The 13,930-nt window shown below is 44.9% G+C and overlaps 1 protein-coding gene across 3 annotated transcripts in view; it reads right to left on the reverse strand.

Moving 5' to 3' along the window:
• The window catches only part of Sidt1 (SID1 transmembrane family member 1), a 91,037-nt gene that overhangs the window by 12,069 nt on the left and 65,038 nt on the right, over nucleotides 1-13,930 (reverse strand). For 2 of the 3 annotated variants that reach the window (XR_003835155.1, XM_021184481.1), the window contains exons 14-21: nucleotides 13,452-13,518; nucleotides 11,045-11,118; nucleotides 9,587-9,710; nucleotides 9,255-9,372; nucleotides 6,984-7,120; nucleotides 5,555-5,663; nucleotides 3,344-3,358; nucleotides 2,327-2,403 (exon numbers count right to left, since the gene is read on the reverse strand). Coding sequence is in view for 2 of the 3 variants with exons in the window: in XM_021184481.1 (XP_021040140.1) it covers nucleotides 2,327-2,403; nucleotides 3,344-3,358; nucleotides 5,555-5,663; nucleotides 6,984-7,120; nucleotides 9,255-9,372; nucleotides 9,587-9,710; nucleotides 11,045-11,118; nucleotides 13,452-13,518 (721 nt within the window). In the remaining variant the exon portion in view is untranslated. The remainder of the gene's footprint in view (nucleotides 1-2,326; nucleotides 2,404-3,343; nucleotides 3,359-5,554; nucleotides 5,664-6,983; nucleotides 7,121-9,254; nucleotides 9,373-9,586; nucleotides 9,711-11,044; nucleotides 11,119-13,451; nucleotides 13,519-13,930) is intronic. The other variant, XM_021184482.2, reaches the window with a different exon arrangement.

Raw genomic sequence — 13,930 nt, forward strand, 5'->3', positions numbered from 1 at the left:
AGAAGAAGAAGAAGAAGAAGAAGAAGAAGAAGAAGAAGAAGAAGAAGAAGAAGAAGAAGAAGAAGAAGAAGAAGAAGAAGAAGAAACCCTGCTTGTGATTTCTATATTAGCTTTATTTGTAATTATCCAAACCCGGAGGCCACAAGCATCCTCCTGTAGGTTCACAGAGAAATAAACGGTAGTACTATTCAACCGTGGAGTATTCAGAACTAAAAGGAAGTGAGTTGCCGTGTTATGGGAACATGGAGGCTATGTTTCTAAAGGAAAGAGATGAGTCTGAGAAAGTGTCGCATGACTTGAGTCCAATCACATGACACACTGAGAAAAGCAAAACAAGAGGGCACCCTTGTGGAGGCAGATCAGTTGGCAGTGACCAAAGGAAGGAGATGTGAACAGGCAGGGCACAAAGGGGTGTAAGGCTAGCCAGGCCATTCCGTGTGATGGTAGGTATGCTTTGAAACCTGTCATTACATGGATCAGTTCTGTGTGACACGCAGGCTGATGGCAGGTTCTGATGCTGCTTCAGGCGGCAGCCTGAGGCAGCTCTGCATATGCAGGAGCCCTGAGCATGTGCAGAATCTGTGCCTTTTGCTCAGTCTTAATTGTTCTACACTTTAGATATTGATTGCCCTACCTGGCTTATGGCCCAGGCATGCACAACTCCCAAAATGCTCAGAGGTCCTGCTGGATGTCATAGTTCTCACCGAAAGAAACCCTCCTTCTTCAGGACTCTCCATTTCTCCTACCCAAGCTTGAAAGGCCGGGATCGTCATATTTCTTGATGTGGAAATCCTTCTGATTATATGATTACTAATTGGGCTCTAACTGAATTCTTGTGTGCCAGGGCAGAATACAGCATCAGATCTGAGCACAGAACCATATAAAAGCCAAGGCCAATGCAGATGATGTAAGTGGCCTTTCAGTTGGTTACTTTCCAAGGTCAATGGCCAGGAAACCAAGGCAGGGCTTGGACCCCACTCTCTTAGGCTTAGTAAAGAAATGGATAATATGAGGACTACAGGGGAGAATGTTAAAGAAGCATTCCAATCATCAAACAGTGACTACAGTTTAATAATGTTTCTGCTATAAAAATGTACACAGGTGAAAATGTAGAAAGTGACAGTTCCCAATTGTTCTGGGTAGTTTTTTATCAACTTGGCACAAGCTTGGTCATCTGGGAAGGGGGAATGTCACCTGCAAAAATGGCTCCATAATTGCATGTCTCTGGGGGCATTTTCTTGATTATTGATAGATATGGGAGGACACAGCACACTGTGGGTGGTGCCTCCCCTGGGCTGGTGGTCCTGGGTTGTGTAAGAAAACAGGCTGAGCAAGCCATGAGGAGCAAGCCAGTGAGCAGCACCCCTCCATAGTTTTTGCTTCAGTTCCTGCCTTGAGGTACTGCTTTGACTTCACTCAGTGGCTGACTGTGATTGGTAGTGTAAGGCAAATCAGCCCTTGCCCACACACGTGGCATTTGGTCTAAGTGTCCTGTCACAGCAACAGTAAATGAGCTAATACATCAATGAATGTGATCAGAAGGGATGATCTGCTCAGAGCCATGCCAGTTCACACCTGCTGTCTTGGTGAAACGATTACTAGTGTGAAATTTCATTTTCACAATGGCATCTGTTTAGATTAGCTACAAAGGCATTCTGCCTTGATTTTCCTCACAGTGATCATTTCTATTTAAATGTCTGGTGTATTCCAGGTGACGTCCATCAAGGATAGGGTAAAATTCTATGTGGACAGGTGGTCAGTGACTACTTAGACAAGGAGGGTCAGTTTCCTCCAGGGAGGAGTTCCCATATAATTTTTCTAATCCCAAGTGATCAGTCCTGAACATGTGTACATATATGGACAACACTAAGTAGTCTTGGTGGGTTGCATATACATGTGTATGTATGTATGTAGCTATTTATATATATGTAACAATAATAATTGAAGAGTTCATAAATTTGGGAAGGAAGAGGAAGAGTTGGGTGTAATGTAGATATAGTAGTCATTGGCAAAGTTCTCGAAAAGGAAATAAGACTAAAACATATATATCAGTAAAAAATTTGGGGTGCATGTATGTGTGTGTATATATACTTCCTTTGTTTTCTTTACAGACTATCAAGTATTTAATTTATAAAAATAGAACCGCTTTTAAAAATCTTTTTTAAAAGCGTAAGCAATATGATTCCCTACTGACTGGAAGGCAGCCAGCTCAGGCCATCTGGTCCTTTGGAGTTCTGGAGGTTTGAGTCACTGCCCTAAGCCTGGCCCTCCCGCTGTTCCTCCATTTTCTGAGAGATGGCCAAGGAACACAGGGACATGCACGTACCATATACAGAGGTCTGCTGCATTGCTGGATACAGTCCGTGTAGAACACCATAGCAGCCCGCCGGAAGATTCCCAGATCTGTGTTGACACAATCACACCATGAAAACACACAGAGGAAATACATACACTGGGAAATGACCTGAGACTGGGGACCAGAAGGATGCCATCGGCACTCTATTAAAGCCATTAGAATGCTTTACATCTGACAGGTGTCCTTTCAGGTATAAGTACATGATGTAGAAAATTATGTTGTTTTGGCGGGTGTACCATGCACATGCGGTATATGGCAGAAAGGCTGCCAAGGAACATGAATGGCAGGCAGCAGACACCCTTCTGGTTCCTTCAGCTACACTTCCATTGTTTACGGGTCACTCTGGTGGGGTTTCCTATCAGGAGAGATGTTATGGGATCCTCAAATCTACCTTAAATTACTTGGTCTCCATACTGGGAATGGAGATCTCATCTTGTAAGGGTTCCAATCTACACTTCTCAACATGGTGATGAGTTACTGAGTTCTGAACCAAGAGGTACTGGGCTGTACTAAGAATGGTTAGAAAGAACTACTAAGTAATGGAAGTTAAGATAGGGTGAGAAAAGCAGGAAAGGGTTTTTAAATGTAGTCCCACATAAGTCATGTTTGGAATGGAAGGCATTGGGTGTGAGAGCTCTAGCTGCTCCCCTCAGAGTCAAGGTCAGAGGAGGCTGTCTTCCAGGGAGCTATTCATGTCCTGACCTCAAAGGTAAGATTGAGTGTACTCAAAGCCAGCACTGCTGAGAGTGGACCACAGCTCCTCTGGGGGCTGAATTTAACAAAGAGCAAGGAGCCTGGCTATACAAGAGACAAGAAGTGATGCACCCCAGCGTGGGTTGGGATGCAGAGTGGCTTCCAAGCCTTTCTCCGGACCATCCTCCCATGCAGGCTGCCTGACTTAGAAAGGGAAGAGGGGGCAGAGCTGGCAGACAGCAAGCTGGGTCTATGAACAGTTTAGACCCCCTACAAAGGGAGGAAGAACATTACCTGTGTCAGACACATCTGAATCAGCGGGAAGCAGAGAAGAAATAAGAGAGAGAAATGATCTGTAAGAAGGAAGCCAAATAGGTAAGCCGCCACTCGCTTTATTCTGTTTCCCTTAAAACAATGGCTTTTGCCTCCTATTTGTAAAGGTGATGTTTGTTCCCCACCCCTATGGAGGACATGGACTCTGCCTGTCTCAGACACTCAGCTCTTCCTTAAAGAATAAACTGAGAGCCGGGCATGGTGGCGCATGCCTTTAATCCCAGCACTCGGGAGGCAGAGGCAGGCGGATTTCTGAGTTCGAGGCCAGCCTGGTCTACAAAGTGAGTTCCAGGACAGCCAGGGCTACACAGAGAAACCCTGTCTCAAAAAAAAAAAAAAAAAAAAAAAAAAAAAGAATAAACTGAGGGCCTTTTCTCTTCCAATCTTGCCCTTGCTGTCAGAAACCCATTTGCTCTCCTGAACTACTCACAAGGTCTAATTTGTAGGGTCTGAGACAAGGGACACAGCAATAAACCGGACAAATGGCTCTGTGGTTTTATGTCCACTCATTGCCGCTATTGACTCTTCTACCTACGTGCTTTCCCGAGGACTGAAGAGAAATGAACGTATAGTTAGGAAGTAAAGGTGTTGAGGAAATGGGTGGAGAGGCTGGGGATAGCTGAACCAATGTTAATGTGTCGTGTGTGTGTGTGTGTGTGTGTGTGTGTGTGTACTTAAAATGGGATCTCACTATGTAGCCAAGCTGCCCTTGAGCTCACCATTCTTCCCCTTCCACCTTCCAATTGCTGACATAACAGGCACCCACCACCAGGCCTATTTTTTAAGACACTTGTTTACATTGGATTGCTTTGGGCAAGAGAGGATCCTTATTTTAGAGGGTCCTCATTACACTTTGAGTGAGGAATCTACACAGGGAACTTCCACTACTCGATTGCATTATGGATTTATTGGACCTCAAAATCCCCCAATAGTCCTGGACCCACACTCAGAGCCTGGAGAGCCTCCTCCCCATTTATCCTCCTGGGGCATGAGGCATTGGATGCCCTCAAGACTCTGTGATCTCTTGAGACAGAGCACAGAGCCAGAGTAGGAAGAACAGATATGTTCTACACTGTTCTTGTGAGGGAACAAGAATTCTAAATTTTAACCTGACCCTTCTAGGCTATAATGAAAGCTCCTTTCCTTTCCCCCTCCCTCCCTCCCTCCCTCCCTCCCTCCCTCTCTTCCTTCCTTCCTTTGCTAGAGATCACTTTACCACTGAGTTCTATTCCTAGCTTGCCCGTTTCTCCCTCTTTCCTCCTTTCTCTCCATTCATTCTTCTCTCTAACCTTCCACCCATCCCTTTTTCTTTTATTTTTAGTATCCTTTAGTGTTTGATTTATAACTTGAAATGTTCACATATTTTGCTTGTGAGTTTTAATTTGCATTCTTTCCCTGGTCTTTGCTAATATTAGGGGCAGGACTATGATTTATCTTGAAACATACAGATGAGTTTTTAAAAGTAGGATTCCCAATATGCTAAAACCATTTTAAAAATACTCTAAAACATATTGACTCTCCTTCAGTGCATGATGGTTGATTGACGGGAGATGACAAGCTAATTTCCATGTAACACTCAGTCCACCCAATCGGAAGTAGTACAGTACGGGAAGCTGGTCTCGAAAGTTTCTGTCCTCATATCTAGAAATAGTGAATGATTCATGCCTGGCAACCATTTAGCATCAGAGAAATGCTCCTGTTTGAATGCTGCAGATGGAGAATGGTTCCTCTATTTAGGTCTAGTGGTATATCGAGCACACTGCTCTCCCCTCCTTATTCTTTTTAACACAGAGTGTCTCTATGTGGTCCTGGCTATCTTAGAACTTGTTGTGTAGACCAGACCATCCTCACAGAGCTCTGCCTGCCAAGTGTCTGGATCACAGTCACAAACCACTATGCCTGACTTAATGCCCTTTGAACTTTTGGTGGTTTGTAGAGTGTTTGCAACCAGCAGGTGGAGGTGTGCCCCAGCTCTGAGGTGTGGGAGGATACATCTCTCAGCTGAAAACAGAAATAGTGGCTTATAGATCCCATAAGGAGGAAGATATTCTTAGAGACAAGCAATGATAGCAGGGAGTTCAGAGCCCATGATGACCAGTTCCACGTTCATTGAGAATGGGTGACAGCCCTGGGATTGCCTCCCCAGGGAAGTCAGTGTGTGTGTTGACTCACCTATCTTGAAACGGCCCATGTAGTAGATTTGGGTGCTGAGGGCCAGAGAAGAGAGAATGTGGATGGCAGAGAAGATGATCCAGAACCACACATCGTTTTTTCCAAACACCTAGGGATAAAGATAAGGTTAGTGTGATCTGTGGTTTCCCCAGAGAGCTCTGTAGAATCATTGTCTCTTATTGAGGCTTAGCATAGAAACCAAACCAAACCAAACCAAAACTCAAACTAGCTGTTACCAAAGGACATGGTGTCAAATCATCTTCTAAATATTTATACGCAAATCCACAAATGAGTGCTGTTCTCAACCATGGCTGGAAATACTTCCCTTTTTGCATTAGTTATGAGGAGACTCATAACTAGTCCAAAATGCTGAGAACTGTGAGGCTTCAGTCTAAATGGGGCATTATTATATCAACCACCCCTAAGGCTCACGGAACAAGATGGAAGCGGGGAGTGGCAAAGATAGAAGAGCTGGCGGCTGGTGAGGCATGCTGGGAATCCCTGTCTTCAGGACATAACATGGTGGCTGCACTCATGAACTCACTGAAGCTGTGGCGACCTGTCCAAGATCAAGCCAGCCCAGCCTTCCAGTGAACATGAAGAGGGGCTCATGGGGCCTCACCCTTAGATGAGGAGCTACTGACAGTTGATAGCTGCTGGGGGAGGGAGAGCCATTTTGGGGGACGATGTGTGGCTATTGGTGGATTGTTCATGCTCAGGTGAATGGCCTTCCACCCTTTCTCATGCGTGCAGCACCAATTAGTCTCAGGAGGTTATAAAAACAGGAAGATGAAGAAGAGGCTGAGGTTTGGAAGGGGATGCGGTGGGAAGAGGAAACTGGGGGTGGGTGGGTTTGAGATGCATTATATACACGTAGGAAATTGTCAATAAACAAATAATGTTTCTGAAAGCCTTTTAGCCCTAGTGTGCAATTTACTTGCTTACCTCAAAACTCACAGGACTCTTTCTGTACAGTGGACAGAAAAAAAAATAATAATGGCTATCTAACCAAATGGGGAGAGAGGAGGAAGAGATGGACTGGTAGTAGAACAATGAAGGGGCTGTCAGTCCAGAGTTGGGAAGAGAATGCTCTTCAAATACCTGAAGGTGGCCAGCAAGTACTGTCTGTGCATGTTTAGAAATGATTTCTCTCTGAGGCTGGTTTCTCTGAGCAACTTAGATGTATCTAAGTTTTGGCATGCCTTGGAATTCATTTTAATATAAAAACCACCCTCACCCGATTTTACAGGTGATTATTACATACTTAGAAACCATCAGCTAAGTAATTGAGCCAGAGGACCTTGAACAGACCCAAACCCACATGCCCCCAAGGCCCGACAAAAAGACACGCACAACAAAAAGTGCCCCCTCCACCAAGGGAAGTCCCCCTTTTCAGGGTCGGACTGCAGGCGTATGGAGAGGCACCCACCACTCCGAGGACCGTCAGTGTGATGACCACAGCGAAGGAGGCGTAAGCAGAGTAGGCGCTGGCGTTGATGTCCGGGTGGCGGGTCTGATAGAGCTTCAGCATGCAGAGGCCAGCGATCATGTACATGAAGGAAGTGTCTGCGGACCCAAGTTAAGAAGCTTAGTGGGAACCCAGCAACACCACTCCAAGCTTCTCTATAGCTTCTGCCTACCCTGTGGCTCAGTGGAATATTTGCTGATGTGTAGAAGCCTCTAACATAGCAGCCCTACTAGGTACACCTTTTAGGACAGTGGTTCCTAACCTATGAGTCACACCCCACAAGGGCCGTCAGAAAACACAGATAGTTACATTGTGATTCATAGCAGCAACAAAATTACAGTTACAAAGTAGCAACAGAAATATTTTAATGGTTAGGGTTCACCAGGCTATGAGAAACCGAATTAAAGAGGACGGCAGCGTTGAGAAGCTGAGAACCACTGCTCTAGGAAGATCCTGTGTCCTCTATTTCTAACCTGTCCCCATCCACCAATGTATTTGGGTTCGCAGAAGGAAAACATCGAATGGGGTAAGTAAATAGCTACCTCCCTTGCAAGGGTATGTACATTCTAAACTTTATATTTGACAATGGGACCCAAAAAAAAAAAACCAGATAAACAAAAAAAGGGGGGATGGAGACAATAAGATGAGTGTCAGGTGGGAGCTGTTCTCAGCACTCTGAGATGCTGCAGTCACATCACAGTCTCTGCTGTGTCTCTATTGTATCTCTATGATGCAGAGCACAATAGCCTACTAATGGAAAATAGCTACTCACTAAATGCAGCCCAGCTGTTCTACAGTTCTGGAGACAGAAAACAAAACAACAACATGATGCTCATACTACTGAAAACTCCAGCGAAACATTTAACTGCCTGACAATAGCAAATGCTAGCGTTGCTGCAGGACATAAAGGCTTTCACACAGCTAGCCCAGGTGAAAACACTCTGGGAAGAAACTTGCTAAACAGAAAACAGAGGTGCACAAGCCAGCTAGTTAAAGTCTGACGCGGTGTGTGATGGTGGTGCATACTTTTCATCCCAGCACTCAGGAGGCAGAGGTCGGCAAATCTCTGTGGGTTCAAGGCCAGCCTGGTCTAGAGAGTGAGTTCCAGGACAGCCAGAGCTGTACAGTGAAATCCTGACTTGAAAGATGAAACCAACCCAATCCAAAGCAATCATTATCTTTGAGTGTGGGTGACAGAGTACAGGTCTTGTTTTCCTCATTTTTATCTTATTGTTGTGACCTTTAGATGGGCCTCACTATTTGTAGTCTAGACTAGAGATCCTCTTGTCTCAGCTTCCTGAGAGTGCTGTTTACAGGCAAAGCCCGCCACTCTTGTTCTTCATTCTTCACTTTAATGCTAATTTGGTCTACTGTCTTTTCAATTCATAACATCCTTTTGGCCTCTTGGCTTCAGGAAAGCTAACCCTGCTCTTGGAAGGGATAGATGTGATTGGCCCAAAGTTTATCCATATTCCGTTGCTGATAGATGTAGCAGCCTAGACCTGAGCCGATGAGCACCTAGGGAATGTTCAGAAATGTACTTATCATTGTTTGAGCTACTGAGGTCTGAGGGAACATTATACCGAGGCCTCTTCTGAAGATGCTTCCTTGCTGTAAGGTCCTCCAGGACACCTCGAACCTGCTCTGAACCTGGAGAAGGAGACCTAAGACCTAAGAAGCTAAGAGCTATTATGGATACCTTTTCCAGCATGAGAGAAGTTGCCTTTGGGAGAAAACAAACACATAGGCTAGGGATGTGCAAAAGGTCACCCGGAGATGTAAAGTCAGAATCATTGGGTAAGCCAGCAGCAAAGGCATTTCTCCCCCTACCTTCCAGTCAGTGAACTGTCAGACAGTGTGATTGTCTTATCACTTGGTTCACTCTTAATTGAGTTTCCCATTACTTTCACCCCAGAGCAGGCTAACTGCTTAAGTAGGTAAGTTACATGGTGGGAAGTCTGAAAGGCAGTGCTGCTTAGCCTGGCCCCTGACACTGCGTCTTACCGTGACATGAGCATGCAGTGCAGAGTGTTTTCCAGACTCCATGTTGGCCAAGGAGAACAAATATATAACATGCAGGAGCCCTGCTCAGTAACAAGGGACGCTCAGGCCATTTCAGCTCACCCCAAATGCCATTAAAGTCCTTGCAAGTATGAATTTGATGTTTTTGAAGGGCTCCAGGACAAGACACCTGCAACTCAAATCTGTGTCACCAATATGGGTTCTAATTACCGAACTGGAAGTTGGAGTAATTAGGGCAGACATGGTAACAAGCACTGAGCACGCCCTCCATCATCAGTGCAATCCCCATAGCGTAGAAGAGACCAAAGTGTTTGGGAATACCGTACTCCTGGAAAAAAGGGGGGTGGGAGAAAAGATTGTTACTAGAAAGACACTAGTCGGAGACACATCCAGAGTTAGGAAGACTAAATGGTGGCTTCAAGTGGCTCTACACACAGTTCACCATGACATCATCAAGCCAGACACCCCTCCCCTTTGCAGGTCTACATGGAAGCATAGTCCTTCCCAGCTCATGCCTTTGATCTGTCCCACCCTCTCCTCACCATAGCAAAGATGTCTTTAGCTTCCAGGGCTCTTCGGTGGAGAAGGTCCCTGCGCAGAACTATCAACAGGAAGAGGAAGCCCAGGAGTACGTGGCCCAGGTTACTGAGAATATTATTGAAGGCGCTATAGGGGTGAGTGAGAAATGAGTATGAAAACCATCATGGGAACTCAGAATGAATGCAAACGTGGGCAGGTAAACTCTTTATTTGGTGTCTTTCTATGCTAACAGTTTCCTAGGACTTCAGCATTTGATAGACACCGGAAATCCTCTTTGATCTAATTCCTTGATTTGAGGATGCTCACTTGCCTTAATGTAACATCTGTCTTCTCTGGTTAGCCTCCCTAGCACCTGCCTGATCATCTCTTGTCCTCATGGCCCTGGCAAAGAATGAACCCTGAGAAAGAGTTGGTCCAGAGATGAATGAGCATTTTAGCTGTGACTCTCATAGCCGAACCCACAGTGTGTCAATGTTCAGCTTTCCAACTGTGGATTTCAGTAAGCACATATATACCACAGACCATGGCTTCATTCTCAGGAAATCAAGATGGCTCTGCTCTGTACAGAGATTATACGTTCCTATCTCTCAGGAAGACACTTTTTTTTTTTTAAAGATTTATTTATTTATTATATGTAAGTACACTGTAGCTGTCTTCAGACACTCCAGAAGAGGGTGCCAGATCTCGTTACGGATGGTTGTGAGCCACCATGTGGTTGCTGGGATTTGAACTCTGGACCTTCGGAAGAGCAGTCGGGTGCTCTTACCCACTGAGCCATCTCACCAGCCCCCAGGAAGACACTTTCTTTCACCAAGTTTTGGTGGCTTTAGGACAGTCAGGCTTGCAGACAAACTCTGACACCACTGAGAACTGAGGGACCAGAATTGAGCACATTTGTACCTGTCTAAGCCTTAGCACCTTTATCTAAAAATTGTGGTACTAATAATGCCTACCTTGTGAGGTCATTTAACATATTAAGTGAGAGCTGGCCACCAACTCATGCTCATTGGCATGTGAGACCTATAGCTGATGATCTGGTTTTTAAAAACCTCACTGCCAGCGGGGCGTGGTGGCGCACGTCTTTAATCCCAGCACTTGGGAGGCAGAGGCAGGCGGATTTCTGAGTTCGAGGTCAGCCTGGTCTACAAAATGAGTTCCAGGACAGCCAGGGCTATACAGAGAAACCCTGTCTTGAAAAACCAAAACCAAAAACAAACAAAAAACCCTTACTGCCCAATTCTCAACAGGCCATTCTTAGAAATACTGCCAGAGAGGAGAGTAGACATTCTCTCAAGATCTGGCTTCAATTCCTCTTTGCCCTGACCAGGGTAGTTTTCCACTGTTGGTGTGTGTGTGTGTGTGTGTGTGTGTGTGTGTGTGTGTGTGTGTGGTCAAACTTAAACCAAATTGGACAGAAAGAATCTCTAATGTTTCACAAGGAGCCAGAGGGCTGAGTTTACCTCAGGACGCCCAGGGGGTGAGCACAGAGGAAGTTGTAGTAACAGATATCCTGGTTGCCAGTGACATTCACCACCTACAAAGTCAAGTGAAAGAAGAAGAAGAAGAAGAGTGGCTTCTCTCTGTCCTATGAGTCTGCCCAAAGTCAAAAAGAACAGGAAGGGCTCACAGGGATGCCCTCCCATCGGCTAAAGTGTAACCCACCTCCACCTCAGGAGACAGGACTCGACCTGCCACTGTTGCATAGCAAACACACATTCCCTATTCAGGTGCCATCTGTGTTTTAAATAAAAGTATCCTGTTTATTGGGTAACTCAAGATGGAATTCAACAATGTATGATCCTTTTGTGATTTTGAAAGGATGCTTACATTGGGACCTGCCTTTTAAGTCTGTGTCTTGCTATGGGTCTGTCTTGCTATATCCTGTTCCCTAGATTAACTCTGGGGGGAAATGGAGATGTCCCATTTTCTGAGTGCCCCTTAAGCAGTCATCGAGGAAGTATCTCAATTTTTTATCTATCCCCTTCAAGAACTTGCCTAAATCATAGCAAGCTGCAGCTCCTGACAGGGTTCCCATGTTTGTAAAGAATGTTTAGATTACAAACAGTGGTGTTCAAACCTCATAGAGACTTCATCTTTATTATTCGATGAGTATGAATGGACTAAGTATTTTACATCATGAGCTTGGCTATATAGAGAACTCAGAAAGAATTTAAACAATACTGAGGCATAGCTCTCCTTCCTGAGGCCCTGATCTACTTGGTGTGGGGTACCACCCTAGACCCTGAGATTTTTAAAAGTGCCCCATGTGATTTTAATGCCTAGCAAAAATTAAGGGATGGTGCATAAAATGTGCTTAACCACATATCATTCTGAACTGGTCTTCTCAACTTTTATAATTTCTAGAAAATTTATACTTAGAAATCTAGACCCCAGGTAAATGCCTATTTCAGTGGCTGGGGCCCAGGGATTCCATGAAGGAGCAGTGGACATTCTCAAGGTATTTTAGTATGAATTCGTTCATTCAATTTTTAATTTTTTGGTTGTTGTTGGCTTATTATCTTGTTAGCTCCACAAGACTGTTTTTAAGTGTCTGAAAAAGACTTGTGTGTATGAGTGTTTTGCTTGCATGTATCTCTGTATACCACATATGTGCCCATGGAGGTCAGCAGAGGGGGCTGGATTCCCTTGGAGCTCAGTTACAAACAGTTGTGAGTGGCTGTTGCAGGCATTGGGAACCCAGGTTCTCTACAAGCGCAACAAGTGCTTTTAACTGCAGAGCCATCTCTTCAGCCCCTGTCGAAGCTGTTTATAATTTCACAGAGTATCCTCAGTGATCGGGTACAGGGTAAACTAGACTTCTGGTTTCTTTTCTTCAGTCTGGAGATTTTATTTTGTGTTACTGTTTGAAACAGTCTCACATTGCCTAGACTGGCCTTTAACTCCCTACCTGAGAAAACCTTGAACTTCTGGCCCTGTGGCCTTCATTTTCCTATTGCTGGGATTATGGACATGTTATACCTGTTTGTGAAGTGCTGCAGTCGATCACAGTTTCATGCACTCTGGGCAAGCACTCTCCCTACTGAGATCCAGCCCCAGAGCATTACTAGACCTTTGTTTACTCTGCTCATTGTCTCCTGATGATCACACACTCAGGATGACAAATAATGGTGCCACTGATAGACATGATGGTTGAATGGTTGATTTTATGTCGGTAAATGAAACAATACAAGGTACCAGGTCCCTTTGTGATAAAACAACTGGGAAATAAATGGAAACAATCCTAGAGATGAAGTAGTTAATGGAGAAGCCAAATTAGTGCCAAAATGGGAAATTATTAAACAAAAGAAGTTCTTGGAGGCTGGTGGCACATTCTTTTAATCCCAACACTTGGGAGTCAGAGCCAGGTGGAACTCTATGAGTTTGAGGTCAATCTGGTTTACATATCTAGTTCCAGGAGAACCAGAGTTACAAAACAAAGAGACCCTGTCTAAAAGAACCATCAAACAAAACTATAGTTCTTGGGACTGAAGAGATGGCTCAGTGGTTAACTGCTCTTTCAAAGGACTTGAGTTTGATGCATAGCACCATGGCAGGTAACTCCCAATGCCTATGACTTCAGTTCCAGGAGATTCAATATCTCAAGCCTCTTCAGGTTCTCTGTGTCTCTGTCTCTTTGTCTCTCCATCTCTCTCTTTCTGTCTCTCTCTGTCTGTCTCTGTCTCTGTCTGTCTGTCTGTCTCTCTCTCTCTCTCACACACACACACACCCACACCCACACATACCCCGATCCCAAGCTAAACTCTTCCCTGTCAATCAGAGCCATGGCTTCTTTTTGATGGAAGCTGGGCATATGGGCAGGGCAGCGCATCTGGGAGGGGCAGCACATCTGGGCGGGGCAGCACTTACTGTCTGGTAGGTGATAACAAGCTGCATCACAGGCAGTGCATAGAACACAGCGATGGTGATGATGTTCCTACGACAGAAGGAGCCAGAAACAGTGACTTCCAACAAAATGGTGGACTCTGCTCAGCTTTTAAAAAAGAATATTTCCACCTTATAACCCCATAGCTAGCTGGCAAAAGCAATGGGGAACTGATCGCATAACACCTGTTTCTCCAGTCTGTCTCCCGTTTCCTATGCCTTTGAACATTTGGTAGACAGAATTTTGACCAGAGGCGACAGAAGGAAGTGAACAAACTTACCTTGCTTACTGCTATTGGTTTGGTTATAGCAGAGAATCCTTGCACTGATGACCGAAATCATTAAGTCATTCATTTATTTAATTTACTGGAGACAGAGTCTTGCTAGGTAGCCCTGACTGGCCTAGAACTTGATATGTGAACAAAGCTGGTCTTGAGCCTGTGATGATTTCAAGAGCTGTGGTT

Source organism: Mus caroli, chromosome 16 (assembly GCF_900094665.2).
Source record: "Mus caroli chromosome 16, CAROLI_EIJ_v1.1, whole genome shotgun sequence".
NCBI classification, from domain to species: domain Eukaryota; kingdom Metazoa; phylum Chordata; class Mammalia; order Rodentia; family Muridae; genus Mus; species Mus caroli.